Source organism: Podarcis vaucheri (assembly GCF_965113315.1).
Source record: "Podarcis vaucheri genome assembly, chromosome: 12".
NCBI lineage: Eukaryota > Metazoa > Chordata > Lepidosauria > Squamata > Lacertidae > Podarcis > Podarcis vaucheri.
The window spans coordinates 33,374,689-33,396,920 of NC_138750.1; the positions used below are offsets into that span (position 1 = coordinate 33,374,689).

Below are 22,232 nucleotides of genomic sequence, written 5' to 3' on the forward strand. Positions count from 1 at the left end.
ACGCTGCCAATATGTATGGTGTAGGATTCAACTGTGTGACTTTAAGCCATCTGTTTACTGCAACTGATTGAAAAAAGAGCATTTGGAGACAATATGAATTTGAAACTCTGGAACGGTTTATACATCCCCTCATATGTAACATGCCGGCACCATAAATTTGCACCATACAGCCAGGAGAATTCCATATTTGTATGCAATGAACTTTTGCTGAGGTTGAAAATTAAAGATCAAACACGCCCACATACAAAAGGACCAGCTCGACCCAGTGAAGATGCTCACCATGCTGTGGACCTGTGAGTAAGATAGGACATCGTGAACCACTGTAACCTCACACCGGCATCCGAGTAAGCTGGGGGATACTGGATGGCTCCAGCTACTTCTCAGGGTTACTGCTTCAAACATACCTGTGGTCCTGTTATGTTAACCATTTCTGTCTTAGCCAGTGGTTTATCACAGTTTGGTTTTCTATAGCAATTCATCTACGCAAGAGAACTTTTGGCTACATGTCGCATGTACACAGATCCAGTGAACAGCATGTTGTTTCTAATTCTTATTACTCCATTGCTCAATGAGAAGCAGCTGGCATCCTTGGGAAGCTGTTTCAGGGCCCTGGCAGGACCTGCTGCTTGTTGTTGGTGTCACCAGGTTGGCATATGCCCAAGAAGAACCTGTAGTCACAGAAATGCCAATTTAGGAGAATTAGCACCGCTATGGAGATCTTTAATGCAGCTGGTTGCACATCATAGCTGTTACTGCAGTAGACCCCATTATGCCACTTACACTAGGGAGTCTTAACAATGACCCCTGAATGCCAGTAGGAGGGCTTGCTTCAGAGAATTGGAAATAATCACACTGCTGTTATAATTAGAATACTTATCCACAAATAATTGGCCAAACAAGAAATAAAAAAGGCTTTGAGGTTTGAAGTGCTGATGTAGGAGACTAAAATGGTTAAAGGTTGCATGTTTATCCATTCCACGTTGTGGGAATAGAAGGGGCTAGTGGTGGAGAATCGTTTTGTGGAGAAGTCCTAGAGACCCACATTATTTGTGGAAGGACAGATAAAAAGCAGGCAAAGTTCATGTGCCACACACCACATGTTCCAACTAAAGGAGGGGGAAATGTGAGCAAGATTGGGGGAGTGTGAAAGTTGGAAAGAAGTGAGGGAGTTGAAATATGAGAATGATCTGTCCTGTCAGAGTGAACAAAGAGAAACGAACAACTGGATTTTCACTGAAGTACATTGTCACGAATGGGCTAAGGCAGTGTTCTTCAACCTTGGGTCCCCAGATGTTGGTGGACTACAACTCCCATCCTCCCTGGCCATTGACTAAGCTGACTGGGGATTATGGATGTTGGAGTCCAACAACACCTGGGGAGCCAAGGTTGAAGAACACTGGGCTAAGGTATTCATCTGTATTACTTTTGGGTTGTTGAGAGAAACCAGGGTCTGGATTCTTATACCCAACTGGAGACTACCACCAACTCTTTCAAGTCATGGGATTCCTTCATCCACCACAGTCCTTGAGAGAAGGCGCTGGCTTCCCACCCTCTTAAAGTTTCCCACCCTCTTAAAGTTTGGCACCCTCTTAAAGTTCCTTAGCCTAATCAGGCTAAGGAAGCCTGATTAAACCTGGAGAAAATATCAAACACAGTGCAGAGGTTATGGGACAGAACAAGAGGCAAGGAAGAGAACTTAAATCAAGCGGCGGTAGCTGATACAATGCCCTGCAGATGTTTCAGCATCATAGCTGTCCATGAGCTAAAGTCTTCCGGAAGAATCAGGGCTCCTGCAGCTCGATTTGTGAGGTTGAAGCATAAGAAAAACAGCTTGGAGCTGCCTTCAGCTCGTGTCCCCAAAAGCTGAACACCTTGGGAATACAAATGGCATCCAGCTGTAGCAGCAGACATAAACCTGAATTTGGAAGTGGGATTTCACTAAAATCTAGGATGGGCATGAGAGTGATTAGATAACAAAGAGGGCACAAGTGAGGAATTACCCTGGGTTGGCACCGTGAGTCGCACCAGTTTGCCATCACAGTGTTTCAGACAGAAGTCCATCTCAGCCCTTCCTGGAGATGCCTAGACTGAACAGGGCCTTGCTCCTCTCCAGCTTCCCTGTTTGTCTCTGTTTCCAATTCCTCATTCCCAGATCCTGTTGGTGACACCAGAAGACTCGTGACCGGCCACACACTCAGTTTGCCATCTGGGAAGGGAGTTTGAAAGCCTACACAAACACTTTGGTAAATCAGTGTTTATTATAAGTGGTGAAAGGGATACCTTTTCCCAGCATAATTATTTTATAGAGAGATGAGCTGGCACTGCAGTCTCCCCCACGCCGCTTTCAAGTCTTGTTTTGATGCTGTGGAGTCGTCTGTTCAGTCGCCACAAAAGATGTCCTCCACAAACTCCAAACAGCTATTTCTTTCCCCTCAGTTATCATTATTTCGTTTCCCCCCTCCCAACAGCTGCACACTTACTTAAAATGCCCTCCGACTATCACTTTCCTAGCATTCTGATCTCCTTGGCAACAGTTGCCAAGCCTGCACAGAGCTCTCACCCCAACACACACACACGCATTACAATTTTATGTTTCCACCAGGCTTCATGAAACATATTAAAATTGCAAGCAAGAAAAGCGAACAACGCAACAAAACTGCTTCCCAGTTGCTGGAAACAGCAGGAGAGGAGAGTGCTCTGTTGCTTGGGTCCAGCTTGTAAGCTACCCATAGGAGCCTGGTTGGCCACTGTGATGATGCTAGACTAGTTGGGCGATTGGCCTGATCCAGCAGGTTCTCCATATGTTCTTAAAACCACAGAAACATCACCTGCCACATATGGAGGGTAGGACTATCAATGGCTACTAGTAACATTGGCTAGGTATGACCTCCAATATGTATCAGCTGCTGGAAAACATGAGTGGGAGAGTAGACTACTGTATGTTCTTCATAGAATCACAGAGTTGGAAGGGACTCTGAGGATCATCTACTGCATCTCCCTGCAATGCAGGTATAGGCAGCTGTCCTTTATGGGGATCAAACCTGCAACCTTGGCATTGTCAGCATCACGCTCTAAACAACGGAGCTATCCAAATTGAGCTCACGTCCTGCTTTCTTTGTGAGCTTCTCATAGGTGTCTGGTTGGCCACACATAGGATGAGACAGAATGCTAGACTATAGTTCTGATTCAGCAATCTAAGTCGAGCTCATGATGAATATTTTTTTGGGGGGACATGTCATGCTCAGCATCTCCTTTCTGCCCTATGTAAGATTTGTTATGGTATTGAGAGATTATGAAACTCAAACATTGGCTCGCTGGAGTCCCGTGGGCAAACAAGTGATGGGAATTGCCTTGGGTTGCATAGGAGAAGCACCTGTGCCAGGGATTGTGGAAACACATAATTTCATAGAATCGTAGAGTTGGAAGAGACCACAAGGGCCATCGAGTCCAACCCCCTGCCAAGCAGGAAGCACCATCAGAGCACTCCTGACATATGGTTGTCAAGCCTCTGCTTAAAGACCTCCAAAGAAGGAGACTCCACCACACTCCTTGGCAGCAAATTCCACTGTCAAACAGCTCTTACTGTCAGGAAGTTCTTCCTAATGTTTAGGTGGAATCTTCTTTCTTGTAGTTTGGATCCATTGCTCCGTGTCCGCTTCTCTGGAGCAGCAGAAAACAACCTTTCTCCCTCCTCTATATGACATCCTTTTATATAAAAAAATTCCTTCCAGTAGCACCTTAAAGACCAACTAAGTTAGTTCTTGGTATGAGCTTTCGTGTGCATGCACACTTCTTCAGATACGCACTTTTATATATATCCTTTTATATATTTGAACATGGCTATCATATCACCCCTTAACCTCCTCTTCTGCAGGCTAAACATGCCCAGCTCCCTTAGCCGTTCCTCATAAGGCATCGTTTCCAGACCTTTGACCATTTTGGTTGCCCTCCTCTGGACACGTTCCAGTTTGTCAGTGTCCTTCTTGAACTGTGGTGCCCAGAACTGGACACAGTACTCCAGGTAAGGTCTGACCAGAGCAGAATACAGTGGCACTATTACTTCCCTTGATCTAGATGCTATACTCCTATTGATGCAGCCCAGAATTGCATTGGCTTTTTTAGCTGCCGCATCACACTGTTGGCTAGATGTAATTCATTTCCAACTCTGGTTTGTTCCATAATATTTGTGATGGCTTTAACATCCAGTGAAATGTTCCTCTCTGATGGGAGCAATGGCAGTTACCTTGTAGAATGCAGTTTGTCTGTTGATGAAATGGTGAGGAAGGACATGACTGATGATGTAAGGACTGTTTGGTATCTTCTTTCTTCAAAAGGGATGCTGCTGCTGCTTTCCCCTGAAGCTTTAAATCAAAGAGCATACCTTCATCATATCCAATTAGCCAGACTCTCTGTTCCCTCCCAGCAATTCCCTTAGGCCAGTTCCTGGGCAGCTCCTTAACTGAAGCAGTGACTCTAGCCTTCAGGGCATTGAGACTCTCAATTAGAGACTGCAGGCTGAACCTTTCCTCTTGTTCCTGAACTTTGTGCCTGGGATTGACTTTGCAATTTCTGCAGTACTGCCAGAGATTTTATTGACTTTTTTTGTAGCTTTTGTGATTCCAGGCTTTGGGGGATAATACTGGTCCAACCTTGGCATTTATCTTTTGAAAAGGCTTCTGGAACTATTTCAGCCTAGGACAGAGTGGGGAGAAGATGTGAGATTGACATTGCAGTGCTGTTGTGCTCTATATGTCTGCACAGAAGATGGGTCACGTCAAACCTCCAGACTTGACATGATGGGATGTAGCTCAGTGGTGGAACATAAGGTTCTAATATCTGCAGGTATAAATCTGAGACTGTCCTTTCTGAAATCATTGTCACTGCCAATCATTGTCATGACAGTACTGAGCTAGGTAGACCAATGGCAGCTTCACAAGTTTCTAATTTGCTGTCATGAGGGATGGAGGAGTAAGGGAGCTTTATTCGTTACAGAAGCTGGAATTTAGCACAGCTTCATAAAAACTCTGCATCCTGGGTTCTCCTTTCCCTGGTGAAGACACCATTCAACCTTTCTTCCAAACAGGAGGAGGCACCATCCTGGAGGAAAAGCCAGTGTGGTGTAGTGGTAATCTCGTAATCTGGGGAACCGAGTTCACGTCTCCGCTCCTCCACATGCAGCTGCTGGGTGACCTTGGGCTAGTCACACTTCTCTGAAGTCTCTCAGCCCCACTCACCTCACAGAGTGTTTGTTGTGGGGGAGGAAGGGAAAGGAGAATGTTAGCCGCTTTGAGACTCCTTAAAGGGAGTGAAAGGCGGGATATCAAATCCAAACTCTAGACTGACTACTGGTCATCTTAGAGATTTATTATTATTATTCTAACCATCTAACTTTGTCTTGTGTGCATCTTGAAGGCAGCATTTAGAGCGCACAATAAGACTTTGAGCCAGAAATGAGGCTTAAGCAAGGGTGGCTAGGGAAGCTGTTTTGCCCAAGCCAGAACTACCTGACCTACATCTGTCACATGGAATAGGTGAATGTGTGGCTGTAAAGGACTAATTGGGACTGTACTCCTGATTGTTCCAAGGAAAGGCTCAGTTGGTAAGGCTCAAGGATGTGGACAAGGTGCTCAGATCAGTCAGGGCTTGCACTCTAGACCCTTGCCCCTCTTGGCTGATAAAAAGCAGCAGGGAGGGAACAGCTGGCTGGACCAGGGAGACGGTCAATGCCTCTTTACGTGAGGGGGTGGTCCCTGCCTGTTTGAAGGAGGCAGCCAGAAAGCCACTCCTTAAGAAACCTTCCCTGGATTCGGGAAATCTAACTAACTACTAGCCAGTTGCTAATCTCCCTTTCCTGAGCAAGGTTCTGGAGTGAGTGGTCGCAGACCAGATCCAGGCACTTTTGGAAGAAACTGATTTTCTGGATCCATTTCAGTCGGGGTTTAGGCTCAGTTTTGGCACAGAAACTGCTTTGGTCACCCTGTATGATGACCTCTGTCAAGAGAGAGAGACAAGGGAAACATATCCCTGTTACTTCTCGACCTCTCAGCAGCTTTCAATACCCTCAACCATGGTATCCTTCTGAAGTGACTGTCTGAACTAGGGGTGGTGGCACCACTTTGCAGTGGTTCCAGTCCTACTTGGATGGTCATTCCCAGAGGGTGTTGCTTGGGAAGTGCTTCAATGTGGGGTTCCGCAGGGCTCAATCCTATGCCCCACATTGTTTAATATCTACATGAAACCACTGGGTGGGGTTATCTGGAGGTTCGGAGTACGTTGTCAGCAGTATGCTGATGACACTCAGCTCTGTTTCTCCTTTACATCTGCAGGTGAGGCAGTGGAAGCACTGGACCAAGTGTCTTACCTTGGTAATGGACTGGATGAGAGCCAACAAACTGAAACTCAATCCAGATAAGACTGAGGCACTGTTAGTGGGTGGTTCCCTAGACCAGATGAGTGGGAGATTGCCTGCTCGATGGGGTTACACTTCCTCTGAAAGAGGTTCATAGCTTGGGCCCAGAGTGCCTTCCATCAGCTTTGGCTGGTGGCTCAGCTATGCCCCTATCTGGACAGGGATAGCCTAAATACTGTTGTCTATGCTCTGGTAACCTCGAGGTTAGATTACTGCAATGCATTATACATAGGGCTGCCTATGAAGATTGTTTGGAAGCTTCAGCACCAATCATCTGCTTCACACTGAGCACAAGATTCTGATGAAGTCAGAGCCTGACCCCATCTTCACTCAGAGGAAGTAATATGCCAGAGGTGAAGACCTCCATCTGACCACCTAAAAGAATAGGGATTCACAGCACATTAAAAAACAACAACCCTTTAATCCATTTACAACATTGTAAACCATGTACATTACAATTTTAAAAGTTTAAGATCAAGGGTGTTTGTTATCTGACATGTTACAATGCTGGAAATGTCCTCCTCCCTTGACAAATGGTTTAAAGCATTACTTCATAAAAAATATGTCTGATTTTCCAGACACATTTCTAGACACAATTGGTTTGCATGACTTGCATCTGTAACTTTCTTTTATCATTTCATTGTAGTAACTTGACATAGTCTTCCTACAGAGGTGACTTTAGCCTGGAAATCTCACTACAGCAACTCTGTGAGCGCCACTGCAGAAGGCTGGAGGCTATGTTGCTATCATCAGAATATAAAGACATGACAAATGTGCAAGCCTAAGGGATGTCTGAAACAAAAGACATGATTCCAGCCCCACTTCAATTCCAAGTTAAGCTACCAAAGTGTAGAGTAATTCTGAATTTCTCCTCGTCTATTAAAATTGAGTCTCATAAGCCTCTGCCTTCAGATTGCAACTCAAAAGGTGTAAGGATTAGGTGTAGTGATTCAAAGCACGAGTGCTATACTTGGACCTGGCACCACATTACCTTAGCAGTACTGATCCACACCACTGTACATACGAGCCCTCCCACGCTGGATCATCACCTTGTTGTGATGAATGGGCTTGCACGTTCCTATGACCCTTGTGAGCAAAGTCGTCAGGAATCTCGTACTCCCAGCAGTCACCCAAAGTGGTAAGGTCAAAGGGAAGGAGCTAGACAAAGAATGATCTAAGAAGTCCTCAACGGCAGAACAGGAGGATGATAACAAGCGGTATGTTACAACAGCTGTGAAGGTGGATGAAGGCTGCAGCAGATAAGAATCTACTGGTCGTAGTGACTACTCATGCCATTGGAACAGAGCCTTACTGTGAAGACTGTGCGTTGGTCAGCGTGCACTGATCTACACACATAAAACAAATTCACGCACAGGCATCTTCCAAAAACCCATCCCAACCTCAAACTCCAAAAGCCCCAAGGCAATTGGCAAATGGTAACGGGGGCAGGATTGTGAAATCTGGAAGCCCCTAGTCATGAACCGGCACATGGACAGTGGATACAGATTCAGTCGTTCTGACTCAAGGAACGAGGCAGTTGAGCAGCTCAGCAGCTGTATCCATGACTGAGCAGCCCTTTTTAGAATCCACTCTGCTCACCCTGAAAAGGGGGAGGGGCTAGAGAAGGTGCCTTAAACATAGTCTGCCTCGCTTTTTCCCTGAACCCCACTGTGGAGGGACGTGTGGATCCAGAATTGGCTCCACAGTCACTTACAAACTCATTGTTAAAACCGTGTTTATGGAAGACAATCTTACTCAGCTACAACTGATCACCAAAGAAGAAGACATATGAGCCCTGCTCAATCAGATCAATGTTCATAATAAGAACATTAGCAGATCTCTCCTAGATCAGGCCATATAGTCTTATCATCCTGTTCTCACAACGGCCAGCCAGACAAATGCCTGCTGGTGCACTCTCCACACTTGTGATTCCCAGCAACTGGTAGTTAGAGACATACAGACATTTCTTGTTTTGTGTGAGGGTTACGTTCTGGACCCTCATGTGCATCAGTGGAGCACATCTAAGCCCACCCTGCTCCTTTCCATGACTTCTGGGTTCGGTGCTCTGTGCACATGCGCAATAACGCACCATTTGGCTGTGCCAGTCGTTACCTGTACTACCAACAGCGGAGGGAGACCATAGTCAACGTGCCTAGTAGCTATGGATAGCTTTGTTCTCCGCTAATTCGTCTGGTCTTCTTTTTAAGCCATTCAACTTGATGACTCCCGCCACCTCATGCAGGGGCAAATTCTACGATTTAACTATGCATTGTGCGAATTCTTCACTTTCTTTTATGTGTCCTGAAATTTCCAGCACCTATAGTTTCACTGGATGGACTCGCATTCCAGAAGAAACACTTCTTTTTTTCCTCTGCATCGTGCAACCATTTCCCCCTGTGCTGCAAAAGGGGTTGATGAGAGATTATTCAGGGGAGGTTGGGCCAGATGCGCTCGGTAGACCCCAAGTTGGTCCTACCCTTAGGCAGAGTGCTTCCGGAAGCTGGAGGACAGAGCAGCAGGTGTATCTACACAGCCCAGCTTGTGCATCCTAATCTAGCCAACTGCCAAGAGGAGGGCGCTGTCCTCTTGCCGGTGCTGAAGTAAGAGCCATCTGCCCAGTCTAGTTGGCTTCTGTGTGTGAAATGGGGGAGAGGGCACCTTGTACTTCACCATTGTCCCTCCCCTCAAATCTGAACATGAATGCTGTGAGTGACCAGGAGTGACTGGTAGCACTAACATAAAACCTGTAGGCTTCATCATGCTGTTGCTTGCACATTTTCTTTCACTGGGTGCCACTTGGCAAGAGTCTTATCTTTATATTTTTCATACCCTTTACTCTAAACCAGCTCACCAGAGGTTACAGTGCTCATCTGGAGCCATAATCTAAAAGTTGGAAAAGTAAGGATTTTTCTCAAAATAAATAAACTCCTTATGTTGCGCTTAAATACTGTTTCAACAGCTCAGTTGTGAGCAACGCAAGAGGCCTGTTGTTTGCTAAGAAGCCACTCTCCTTCTAAGATGTCTATATGAGTTTTGGCAGGTGCCTAGCAATACTGACTCTTGTTGCCACAAGAGATGCTGATTTCAGGTCTTTTGGCCCAGCAGCAATGGTGTAACCCTGTGTCATTATTATTATTATTATTATTATTATTATTATTATTATTATTATTATCATCATTATTATTTTACCAACAGCTTTGTAGCTTTTATGGCAAATGAGGCAGAAGAGGCTATCTCTTGTAGCAAGGAGCACAAACAACTATTTGCAGCTAAAGCCAATTCATGTAATTAGGCTTTGTTCTTATCTACCACTTTAAATCAATATAATTATACCTCACTCTACAACACACACAAACACATTTAGACTGCAACCAGCAGTTTCTAGCAGTGAGTCATCTACCCAGACAAAATCTTAAATGCAGTCTAATGAGGAAAAAAAATCCACCCCACTGACCGTAGTAAAACACACACACACACACACACACACACACACACACACACACACACACAGTGTAAGGGGCTACTACAGCAACTAACTAAATTTAGTTTTGGCACAGACTCTGTCCATTTCAAATGTAAATGCTATGACGTAGGCTCTGTGTTAACACAGCCTTTGTGATTTGATCCTTTAAGACATGGATTCTATGTGCTGCTGTGTCAGACCAGACTTAAGAGAACTGATGCTGAATAGTAAAATTACATTGAAGATTCAGAGGGGAATGGACAATGTTGGGCAGGAGGAAGAAAAAAACCCTTAACAGCCAGCAGATGGAGCTGTTTTCAAGCAATTTTTTAAAATCCAAAATACAGAAATTCACTGACCTTGCAAGAGGCCAACATTTGCCTGCCGTTGGCAAAGCAACCATGCTTTTAATTAAAGAACCATGAAATTAATGTTTGTCTAGCACCGTGGCAACTTCAGAATAAGATTTCTGAACATATGCACATTCCAATTACTGCCTCAACTTTACAACTAAAAGGGATTGGGGGGAGGAGGGAAGAAAAGCTTTCTCTCTTGTGACTGCTAGGGTTTTTTTTTAATATACAGAGGAAAGCACTAAATAGGAAATATATTTACAGCAGCTACTTTTCTTTGGAGCTCTTGTCCCCAACCCAGCAATAGTTGCATAGAAGAAAACGTTGTGTGTGACTAGCTATGCAGAGAAATAGCTGTGTGTGGTTGGCTCCAGACGGAGGGTGCCCATGTGTTATTCCTATCTGCACCACAAGCTAATAGAGCAGGTGAATTGACCACACTTTAGTGCCGGGGGCCGCATAAGTGCCATAGAGTGTGTGCACAGGCTTCCTCAAGAACCACATGTGCAGACTCAACTGCTGGCTATAGGCACCCAAGCCCTGAGTACATGCTTGCAAAATCCACACAGAGAACTCTGCTTCTGCCCCAGAGGTTTTTCACGCTGGGCCAGGAAGCTATAAAACCAAAGTGCCTGTTACATTCACTGGACGTGTGTGTGTGTGTGTGTGTGTGTGTGTGTGTACACACACACACTTTGTGTGCAATTCCCTTAAGATTTTAAAAATCGTACTTCTGCAAACCTTGGAGTCCACCCCCCAAAAACCATTCTGATATGTCCCTCTTTTTTCTCATGTGTCCCCACTGTGGCTATCCTGGTACTCATTGAGTTCACTATTAGAGGAAAGCAATGTCTATAAAACCGTATGACGCAGCAAGACCCACATTTGATGCTTTGCTTCTTACCAGGGATTTCTCATGCAAGATCAAAGAGTTTTAAAAACCCAAGATTATATTCATTACATGGGAAGACAAATTCTATTTGTGGAAGTGAATGAAACAGCAAGAGCAGGGGGTTTTTTGGCAGGGGGGAATGCTTTATTCATTAAAAAATATTCAATGTTACATGTGCTAAAATGAAACATAAGGTATCCACGTGCTTCCAAATTCCCCCCACTCATATATTTTGGTACACCTTCAACTGCTTTGATATTGGCATACTTAAAAAACAACAACAACGCCCTTCAGTATAGGAGAGCTTTCATTTAATATATAATCAAGACTTTAAAATCCTATGTATGGACCGTCTAGCTAGCATAATGCAAAATTTCTCCTTTCTCTCAATGTTTATTCATTAAAATAAAAGGAGCTCGTCTTCAGAGTAGGCTGTCTCATTGCTTCATTTTCTTTGTACACTGTATACCAGAGTATGGTGAACGACATCTGCACACATCTGGAGCGATGCATTTGCCTCCATGGTGACATGGCAACCTACACAATGCTGGGGGGGGGGGAGTCCAAAACTCATATCAGTTACACAGCACAGATTTCATCTCATTAACCACATTTGATGCATAGTATTTTATTGAATTATCGCAATTATTCCTAAGAAGAAAATATCAGTAAAATACAGCAGAACTACAGTATTCGTGCCTGCCATTCATCCTTATAGTATTGGAATTTTGTTAAATCTTATACTTGGAGGAACGATTGTCATGATTTAAAAATAATTCAAATGGGGAAATATCTTGTGATTTCAAAACCTACAGCTTTGGAGACAACTTGTTGAGAAGTGACTCATAAAACGAATAGAAAAATAAATAACCCTCATGGGTGTTCTCGAACGTTAAAGCAGTTTCCAGGTCTGCACCGTTGCAGGTGAGAGAAGCAAATTACAAGTTATTTAGCCAGTGATGGTGATTTGTGTGGGTTCCTAATAAAAGCAACCAGAATAGAATGCTCCTTTGCAGAGCCATTCTAGCAGTACCTACTGTTTTGCATGTTTCTGCGCTGTTCTATATTTCTATCCCTGTTACTTTAACATACTGCTATTGCAATGATTATTCATTTCAAGAGGATTAACCCATAAGATTAATCCAGAGACTCAAAAGGGAAGTAGCTAATCACTCCTTCACAGGGAACTCAGTTCAAGGGCCATCTCTCGAAAGCAGCCCTCCCCCATCTTAGAAGCAAGAAAAGAAAGAAGTTGCCACTGGTAGTTCTGAAAGCTTGCATGGTACTGAAAGAAAATGATGCCCTAACTGAACTTAATGGTGTATTTGAGAATTAGAGGTACAGTAAACACAAGAGGTTTATGGTCCTCGCAGTCACTCCTATATACAGTGGTACCTCAGGTTAAGTACTTAATTCGTTCTGGAGGTCCGTTCTTAACCTGAAACTGTTCTTAACCTGAAGCACCACTTTAGCTAATGGGGCCTCCTGCTGCTGCTGCGCTGCCGGAGCCCGATTTCTGTTCTTATCCTGAAGCAAAGTTCTTAACCTGAAGCACTATTTCTGGGTTAGCGGAGTCTGTAAGCTGAAGCGTATGTAACCTGAAGCGTATGTAACCCGAGGTACCACTGTAGTTAGTCTCAGTCATTTGTTGTAAGAGTAGCTGTCACGTTAGTCTCAAGGAAAGACAGATGGCAGCACAATTCAATTCAGCTGACTTTCTGCCTAAAGAAAGGTCCTGCCTGGAAGCTTCTGTACCCAATCCATCCAACATTGCCTTAATTCAGAATGCACTTCTAGATTGCAGCCACTGACCCAGACAAATGCAGCTCCCGGCACAGACATACTTGACAGTCACTTATATCCTTTAGCTGAAGGATCCCAGAAGCTGCTTTTAAGATACTCTCTTATCCACTTGCATTGCTTCAAGCTTGGCACTCGCTACTCAGTTTAGTGACCCGCCCACTTGACATCTATCATTGCCTTAAGGGCTTTGACCCACCATTTGCAAACCACTGCATTAAGAGGATTGCATGCTTTCCACTTCAAGCCTGCAGCAGCTATGGACAGACTATTTTTGTCTGCCTTTAGGGAAGAGGAAGACTCTTTCCCTTCTTTTTAAAGCCCTGCTGAACTGAAAAAAGAAATCCTAGAGGTTGCTGTAATGTGAAACTCATTTCTGGAGCATCAGTATTGTCTATTTTATCATAACTTTCACCAATATCAGCATCTGAGTGGTAACGGCTATTTACCCAATGAAATTTGAAGTTAGATTAGATTGCAGGTTTCACATAGAACAAACCACATTAGATGAAGCACAAAATTTATTATTATTATTATTATTATTATTATTATTATTATTATTATTATTAATTACTACTACTACTACTACTACAATGATTATCATCATTCCTACTACTGTTCACTTTCCATAAATTTCAGTAGGACTTGCCTAACAATGCAAACCAGCAATCTATCTTTACGTTGCTGCTGTCTCATTCTTTTCAGTCAATCTTGCATGGGGCAGCTATGAAAGAGCCACTGACCGAAGGCAGGTACAGTTAATGAACTGCCAACTACACACCAGCAACTGCTCAGGTCAGCTATATCCCAGTACAAAATTAATAACTCATGCAATATTTCCTATCTGCATCGATCTGTTCATATTTAGATGAGGGGATAGTACACGCACGAGATAGGAGAGGAGGGTGGGAAACTGGGTGCAGTTCATATGCCTCTGCAAAGACCTTATAGCTCTTGCGGGTGTCACAATGATCTTGTCAGCTTTTAGGCATTTCATTCAAGAGGCTCGAAAGCTCCTCTAAAAGATATGTAACTCACCTAAATGACAGGCGCCGCCGACCCAGCCAGTTGCACAGCTGCAGATTCCAGGAGCGACGCAAGTTGCTCCATTCCGACATCCCTGAGGACAAACCGCTGCAACGAAAGAACAATAAAGCAAAGTCATCTATCTCGGTCTCTCAATATTATACTGTAGAGCTGGGGAGGCAGGGGGTGGGGACACCTAGGGTCCTCCAGATGTTGCTGGAGTCTATCAGCCCCAGCCAACATGACCAGTGGTCAGGGATGATGGGAACTGTAGTCCACCAACATCTGAAGGGGTGATGATGAGATCTCCCCATCCCCACTGTAGAGCATTAGAGAATGTTTAAAGCAGGGGTCTTACAGATGTTGCCAAACTACAACTCTCACCACCCGTGGCCATTCTCACCATGCTGGGTGAGGCTGATGGGAGTTGTAGTTCTGCAACATTCAGAAGCCCATAGGTTAGGCATCCCTGGTTTAAGGGGGGGGGGGGTATTTCCTCTCTCAGACCAGAACAAAACAGTGGCGTCATTAAAAGTGACCACATTCTACCTTTGCATGAAACTGACAGATTGAGAGCAGTGGCTTTAGCTGTCATTCTCAGAAACGGTTACCTCTTGAACAGAGGGTAAACTGTGTTAGCTCTGACAGTGATTTTGGGGGGAGAAAGAGTAGGAGGAACCCCTCCATGCAGAACCATATAAGGCGATTTGCCCCTGTAACACACTGGATATATTTTAATGTACTGCATCCAAGCACCAGTTGAGATCTTCTCTCCTCTCCTCTCCTCTGCCAGGAGTTAGATAACTTGCATACCGTAGTGGGAAAAGTTCAGCTTGGAACAGGAGACCTGAATTCAGATCCCCATTCAACCATAAAAGTTACTGAGCAACCCTGAACAAATCTCTCTCTCGGCCTAATCTAGTTATACCGATTGTTTCAACAATAAAATGGGGAAAACTCCAAGTTGAAAGAAGAGTGGGACTGAAACACAATAACTAACGAAGTGAAGATTTTTTACCTTCTTGGCATCTTGATCCTGTCCAGCCTGAAGCACAAAGACACTTTACCAGTCCGTTGACAGAGATGCACTCGCCCCCGTTTTGACAACCTCCCTCGCAGCTTACTGGAAGGAAACAGCACAGTCACAAAGCAAGCCAAGAACAGCATTATAGCAAGGGTGTTTTGTTGCATAAATGTTGCCTCTTCCAAGCAACAATTCTAGAATGGAGTTGAGGCATATAGGTGGAAATGTCATGCTCATTTGTTTACGATAACGTTATACCTGCTTATTGTTATTTATGGAAAACGTTGCTGTCCTGACTTTCTGCCTCAAAATGAAACACTCAAAGCGACTGCAGGACAGATCCAGAAATGCAAATAGTAATTAAATATTAATCTCAATATATAAGAGTTCCAGACACATTATACCATGTCTGTATTGCAGTCCTGACCGACTTAGTACCCTCGAAAAGTTTTGGACTACAAGTGCAATGGTTTTAGACTATTCCCCCACTCTTTGCTACAATTTGAAAACTGTCCAAATTCAACTTACCTTTATGGCAGTATCGTCCTCCATAGCCAGGCTGACACCTGCATTTTCCAGGCCTGAGACATTTCCCACCATTTTTACATTTTGGATAACAAGTTGCTATGAACCAAAAGAAAGGGACAAAGAAAGTTAGATGAGACATTTCTGGGCTTTGGGGTTGGGAACAGTCTACTTAAAAGCACCCGACTCCTTTAAGGAGCCTACCAGTTAATTCATACATTTGCCTGGGCCCAGTAAACTGGGCAGCAATTCATATGATTGCATGCTGTACATTCAGTAATGGTAAATATAATCTACTACTGGTAATTTGGTTTGTGAAATGGCTATAATGAAGACTGGACTTTCTTATCATGTTAAATACTGTTTGCTACCCAGTGATAGGAGCAAAGCTTGTCATCTGATAACAACTACCACAACTGATTATATTAATTAGCTCTCAAATGCTATATGAAAAGAACTTGTGACAGGATGACCCTGAACCAAATCCAATTTCCAAAGCAAAGGGTCATGCTATTCTTCAATAGCTATTCTTCAATAGATTAGCTATTCCTCAATAGCTAAACCAGAGGCAAAAGAGAAGAGCTACAGTAATGGGAAACGCTTTGCTTTTCAACTCTGATTAAGAGCTAATCCAGATGAACATTGGTGCAAATGTAACAGTACAACAAGGCTACAGAAATATTATAAATGAATCACTCCTATCTCACTGGTCAAAGGATGATGGGGCAGGTTTAGCTCTTGAAGTCCCTTTGAAGTTAGTGCTGGGTGTACTGGTAGCTATGACAGAAGCGAGCGCTCAGTCTGCCTAAAGTTAACTCCCCCGCTCCCTTTATTCTTGAACACTTGATTGATTCTCCCTGAATCAGCGAGTTTATCATTTCGGTAACACTAATAATTTGATCATTTATTTTCTGGCATGCTTCTTTCTGAGTAGTGCCCATTTTGCTTAATGAATGGCTTCTTATTTAAGATGTAAAGGTACCGTATTTTTCGCTCTATAACACGCACTCGACCATAACATGCACGTAGTTTTTAGAGGAGGAAAATCCGTAGGCATGCCACCCGTAGGCATTCCCTCCATAACATGCACAGATATTTCCCCTTACTTTTTAGGAGGAAAAAAGTGAGTGTTATGGTGCAAAAAATACGGTACGTTTCAAAAAGCAGATTTCATTCATTCATTCATTGTTACCCCTTGCACTGATCTGGGCAATACGCAATTAACAAGTCTATCTAAAAGGAACTACAGTCATACCTTGGATCTCAAACAACTTGCAAGTCGAACGTTTTGGGTTCCAAACCCGGAAGTGATTGTTCCTGTTTGCAAACTTTCTTTGGAGCCCGAACGTCCATTGCGACTTCTGTGGCTTCCGATTGGCTGCAGGAGCTTCAACTTCCAAGGTACGACTGTAGTTGGTTCTAAAGCTTTATTGATGCTAGTAATCCATTGGGAATATCATGGGTCCTTAGACTGCCTGGTTATTCAGGACAGTTCTGGGAGCAGCTGTGAACCCACATCTAACTTCATCTTGAGCTCTTAAGTTTTTGATTTATGGTTGGAAGCCATGTGGAACTGCACAACACAACTGCAAATCTTTCTACAGTTAAAACTGATTATGTCCTCAAACAACCATTTTTCTCATCACCGCACCCCACCCCTTTCACCAGCCTTTACCAGTGATTAATCAGCTTCTTCACCGAATAGTTTTCCTACAGCAAACAGCATTTTCTTAAGCTTTCATCCATGCTAAATATGGGCTTAAAATGAAAACCTGCTGAGGAGACAGTATTCCTTGTGGATTCTAGGGGAATTCTTTGTGGCAGCTACAAGATGTGCCTGCACGATGGACAAATAAATAACTGGGAAATTGCACATTTTGGCATACGGCTGCTTCGATGATTTTGTGCAAACAAATTATCTGACAAGTTTAGCTAGTTCTTGGCTAATAAATCATTCATGAGCCAATCCCAATTTCAATGTATTTGCTATCTGCAAACAATTTTCAATAGAACATTTTCAGGTTTTCCTCTGGACTTGCATTATGGATTAAATTGAGATTCAGGTGATCACCAGGAATTTACTGGCAGGAGTCTATAATGTCTGATGACGGTTCTGGTCTCTGAACGCACAAATTAAATGTTGGAAATGGCAATTTTTTAAAATAATAAAAAGATGTGCACTTTAACAAAAAAATAATGAATGGCAAACATTAACAGCTTATCACAAGAAGAAACACTTCTCAAAAAAGTACGTGAGCAAGAATTATTTAACTCATTGTTCATGAATGAAGAAGAGCAGAAAAAAATATTTCGGCGCATAGCAATAAGTATTGCCCATAAGTAATCCAATGCTACCATTCTTTTTTCTCCATTTGGTAGCGTTTTCAAAACGATTATTAAATCCTTGAAATATTTTTTAAAGGTCACAGTAAGCATTTATTAGTATTTTAAAACTTGTTCAAATGTTCAACAAAATACTGCAGTCCCTCAAGGACTGCCTCTCCCCATATGAACTGACCTGACCCCTGTGATCATCATCTGAGGCCACTCTTTGTGTACCTCCTCCATGAAGGAGGCTCCGGAGGGTGGCAACACAAGAAGGGGCCTTTTCTGCAGTGGCTCCCCACTTGTGGAATGCCTCTCCTAGCACATTCGTTATAAATCTTCAGGCACCAGACAAAAACATTCCTCTTCTCCCAGGCCTTGTGCTAATTAAACAGTTTATGGTCTTTTAAATGCATTACTATTTATTAAATGCATGTACATATTAGGCATATACATATTTATTTATTTATTTATTTATAAATACATATTCATTATGTATTTCCCCCCTATTTTATTATTTATTTTCTGTTTTTTATATTGTGATTTTACGTTGTGAACCACTCTGAGATCCATGGATATAGGGTGGTGGTAGTAGATCTGTAACCTGGGTTTTAAAGTAAAAGCTGGGCTTTCTTTTTTTAAAAGCAAGATTTGTTTGCATACTTGGAGGGGTTTTGTTTCTTCCCATCTTCAGGGACCCACCCACTTTAATACCCAGAGTAGCTACATGCTAACTATTCACTTTACTAATAGAGAGCGATATGCATTGGATTCTCCAAAGAACTATTCCTAATTCAATTATGCAAATAAAAGATTCCTCATATTCGACCCCCTCTTGTGATAATCCTTATAAGTAGCTTTCCACCCTAGACACAACTATACCTGATTAATTGGTATAATCTCCTTTCATTATACTGTCTGTATCAATAAAGGTGTCTACTTTTATACAGCTTCCCAAGACTGTATTCTGGCAGGCATATGCATATTATAGTTAAAACCACTGATGTTGTTTTCTGTCAGTTGTTGATTTTATGCTGCCATTCTTCCTGATGTTTCATTTAAGTATTAGGATTGCTTGAACTTTGTTGTGATTTATAATTTTAAGTTGAAATTTAATTCATAATCAAATTGAATTTCATTGAGTTTGAGTTAAATCATAAAAGATGGAGTGTAAATGTCAAAACAAATTAACGAACAAGCATTGGCCTTAGGCTATGTTTGTCAAAATATCAAAATGGCCTCCACAGATTGTTGAGTTTTGAGGGACAGACTGGGCCTATTCATAGGGTTGCCATATGTCCTGGATTTCCCGGACATATCAGGGACACTGGAGTCAGCAGCAGTGTCTGGGTGGAAATTGGTAAAAAATGTCAGGGGAAATCTGGATGTATGGCAGCCCATGTTGGCAATGCCGTTTTTCATTAAAAAACGGTATTTTTTTGCTCAACAGCTTTTCTGTCTGGATTTTCATTGTTTGAAATATGGCAACCCTACCCTTCATCTTCTTTGCAACCCTTCATCTTCTTTGCTTCTAGCCTTGAGGCTTAGAGCACCACGTCCTCACTATCTTCCAGCTATTACTCAGCTTACCTATATCTCAGACCGAATCCTGAGGTCTTGAAGGTTTTTTGGTGAGGAAGCCTAAAGCAGGAGGGAATCACCATAGTACAGCCAGAGCATACAAATATGCCATCATAAACCACCCTGAGAATTTTTGTTACTGGGCAGCCCATAAAATGAATTAATAAAATGTTAATTCAATTTTTAAAAACATTTTGCAATGTTAGAAATAAGGACTTAGTGCAGGGGCGGGGAACCTCAGGCCTGGGCCCTCTAGGTCTCTCTACTGGCCCTCAAAGCTCTCTGGGGCACACCGTCCTTCAGTGCTTTTGCCTGGCTGGAATGTGTCCTTCCTTGAATGATGGCAATGCCTTTTGCCTGCCAGAACGAAGATGGAGAGAGATGCAACGGGTGTCTGTAGAAACATCTGAATTTGCACAGCTAGAACGCAACCTACAGTACAAAGATAAGAGCAGAGCTTTCCAAACTTTTCAAGTTGGTGACACACTTTTGGGACGTACATCATTTTGCGACACAGTAATTCAATTTTGCATCATTTCATGATACAGTAATTCAGTTTTACTAGCAAACCAGAGGTTAAACTAACCCTTTCCAGCCCCAGGAGGAGCATGGGGAGCGTATGTGTGACACACCTACACACTGCAGCCGACACACTAACGTGTCACGGCACACAGTTTGGAAAGCTCTGGGTAAGAGTCATATTCACTTTTCCATCAGGCTCCACTCACCACTGATAGGTGGCTCCTGGATGTTTGTCCACAAAGTTTGTCCAAAAGTTGCTCCATTCACAATCCATGCAATATTCCCTAGCTGCCCCAGCACTTGTCAATTGTCCCCATTCCTTTGCACTCATTGGTCAGAACACCAGAAGGTAGGAACAACTTTGGTGTGCAGGGATCAACTGGAAAGCAAACTGTCGCTGAGTTCTTTCTTGTTTCTCTAAAAGTTTCTATAAGGGCTAGAGACCTACAGTGGTACCTCAGGTTACATACGCTTCAGGTTACATACGCTTCAGGTTACAGACTCCGCTAACCCAGAAATAGTACCTCAGGTTAAGAACTTTGCTTCAGGATGAGAACAGAAATCGTGTTCTGGCGGTGCGGCAGCAGTGGGAGGCCCCATTAGCTAAAGTGGTGCTTCAGGTTAAGAACAGTTTCAGGTTACGTACGGACCTCCGGAACGAATTAAGTACTTAACCCGAGGTACCACTGTACTTTTAAACAAGAAAATCTGAATATTTAGGAAAGGACTACAGAAAGTCCCTGGTGTGCTCCACCCCCATATCTCCCCCCACCCCTATTCTTTGGGACCTGGGACTTTCAGGAGGACAAAAACAGTACACAAAGTAAGGTCAGCATTTCTTCTTCTTTTTTAGATTCCCTGCTCAAACATTTTCCCTGGTGCTGGAAAAAGGGTGACTTGCAAGCGGAACAGCCAAGCACATTATTCCCACCAGATGAATACTTGGGTTACATCTTCCTCCACAGTCACAAAAGGATTCCTGTAAAAGCACTTCAGTATAAGAATTGAGGCGGGGCTTGTCAGCCAAGCAAGATCTTGCTTTCAGTAAGAAGAATCTCTTGCTGAAGCCAAAATGCTCTTTGTTCTCATGACTGCAATCCCACAGACACTTTCTTGGGAACAAGCGGCACCAATGAAATCAATGCTAACAAACTCCAGGCCGTCAACTTTCACAGCAGACACAAAACATGAGCTTTGTGGCAGGAATCTTTAGGAGATTAACAGAAGTGTAGTGCTCAATCCTACTCATGTTTACTCAAAATAAGGTCCCGTTGTGCCCAATGATGCTTTTAGGATTGCAGCCTTACTGTAGTGTTAGCTTCCCTGGACTTGACTTCTTGACTTGACAGCCAGAAATCGACGGGGCTTCCAAGTAAACGATGGGATCGGGCAGCAAACCTTCGATTCTGAATGTGCACTAACCCCTTTCCTGCGTATTTATAATCTGGAATACCCAAGACCCATGCATTTCTCCCAGGTAAACGTGCAGGCAGAGGACTGCCGTTTGACTTCGAAGTAAAACTCCCAAAACTAATTCCAAGAAAACAATGGGACCGTAAAGAAGCTTGCCACCTCGCCCCAGAGGGCTCTCTGATCTGCCTCCACGCAGAGGGTCGCTCCTCCATCCCTTCGGATGGGCAGCCCCAGAAGGAAGGCTGGTGCAGAGAAGCAGGAGAGATTAGCTGCAAACCTGCGCTAGAGGGACGAGGATTACATTTATTACTGGCACTTTCCCAGCAAGATCCCAGGGCGGCTTACAGCAATTTAAAATTTAGCACTGATTGTCAAAGGAACGTGGTTGGGTCCTGAAAACATACATCTCAGGTCCAGCAATGACCTACACCTTGCACGGGAAGGGGGCTTCCCCCCCCACACACACTTGTTACGGCCACCACCCGCTCTTCTGCCCGTTATACCCACCATACTGGCAGCGCTCGCCCTCGTAGCCCCTGGAGCAGAAGCAGGTGCCGTTCCGGATGCACAGGCCCCCGTGCTGGCAAGGCGGGGCGGCGCACACGGCGCGCGGGTCGAAGACGAAGGGCACGGCGACGCCGCGAGACACCTTGGACGGCTGCGCCAGCGCCAACGGCGGCGCCCCAGCGCAGGCCACCAAGAGCAGCCACAGCGCCGCCGCCGCCGGAGGGATTCCCGCCACGCGCCACCCCATCGCTCGGCCTGGCGCGGCGACCCAGCGGCGCTCTCTGCTCCCGGCTGAGGGATTCCCGCCACGCGCTCTCATCGCTCGCCTTGTGCGCGCTGCCGCTCTTGCCTCCTCTTCTGCTTTCCCCCCTTTCTCTCACTCCTTCCCCTTC

The 22,232-nt window shown here is 43.9% G+C and overlaps 1 protein-coding gene across 1 annotated transcript; it reads right to left on the reverse strand.

Moving 5' to 3' along the window:
* Window positions 1-94: 94 nt before the first annotated feature.
* On the reverse strand, window positions 95-22,118 carry LOC309515795 (uncharacterized protein). Its single transcript, XM_082194011.1, has 6 exons — window positions 21,841-22,118; window positions 15,496-15,591; window positions 14,962-15,066; window positions 13,956-14,051; window positions 4,244-4,361; window positions 95-668 (listed from the first exon to the last, which is right to left on the reverse strand). Exons 1-6 carry the CDS (start codon window positions 22,085-22,087, stop codon window positions 602-604), a joined length of 729 nt encoding a protein of 242 aa, XP_082050137.1. The 5' UTR covers window positions 22,088-22,118; the 3' UTR covers window positions 95-601.
* Between the last annotated feature and the right edge of the window lie 114 nt (window positions 22,119-22,232).

Coding starts and splice junctions, on each gene's coding strand:
- LOC309515795 (XM_082194011.1), bottom strand. CDS start 22,087: ATGGGGTGGCGCGTGGCGGGAATCCCTCCGGCGGCGGCGGCGCTGTGG. Junction 4,362..13,955: donor CGGCGGCGCCTGTCATTTAG/GTGAGTTACATA, acceptor TTTGATTTAAAG/CTTCAGGGGAAAGCAGCAGC. Junction 669..4,243: donor GACAAACTGCATTCTACAAG/GTAACTGCCATT, acceptor CTGTGACTACAG/GTTCTTCTTGGGCATATGCC.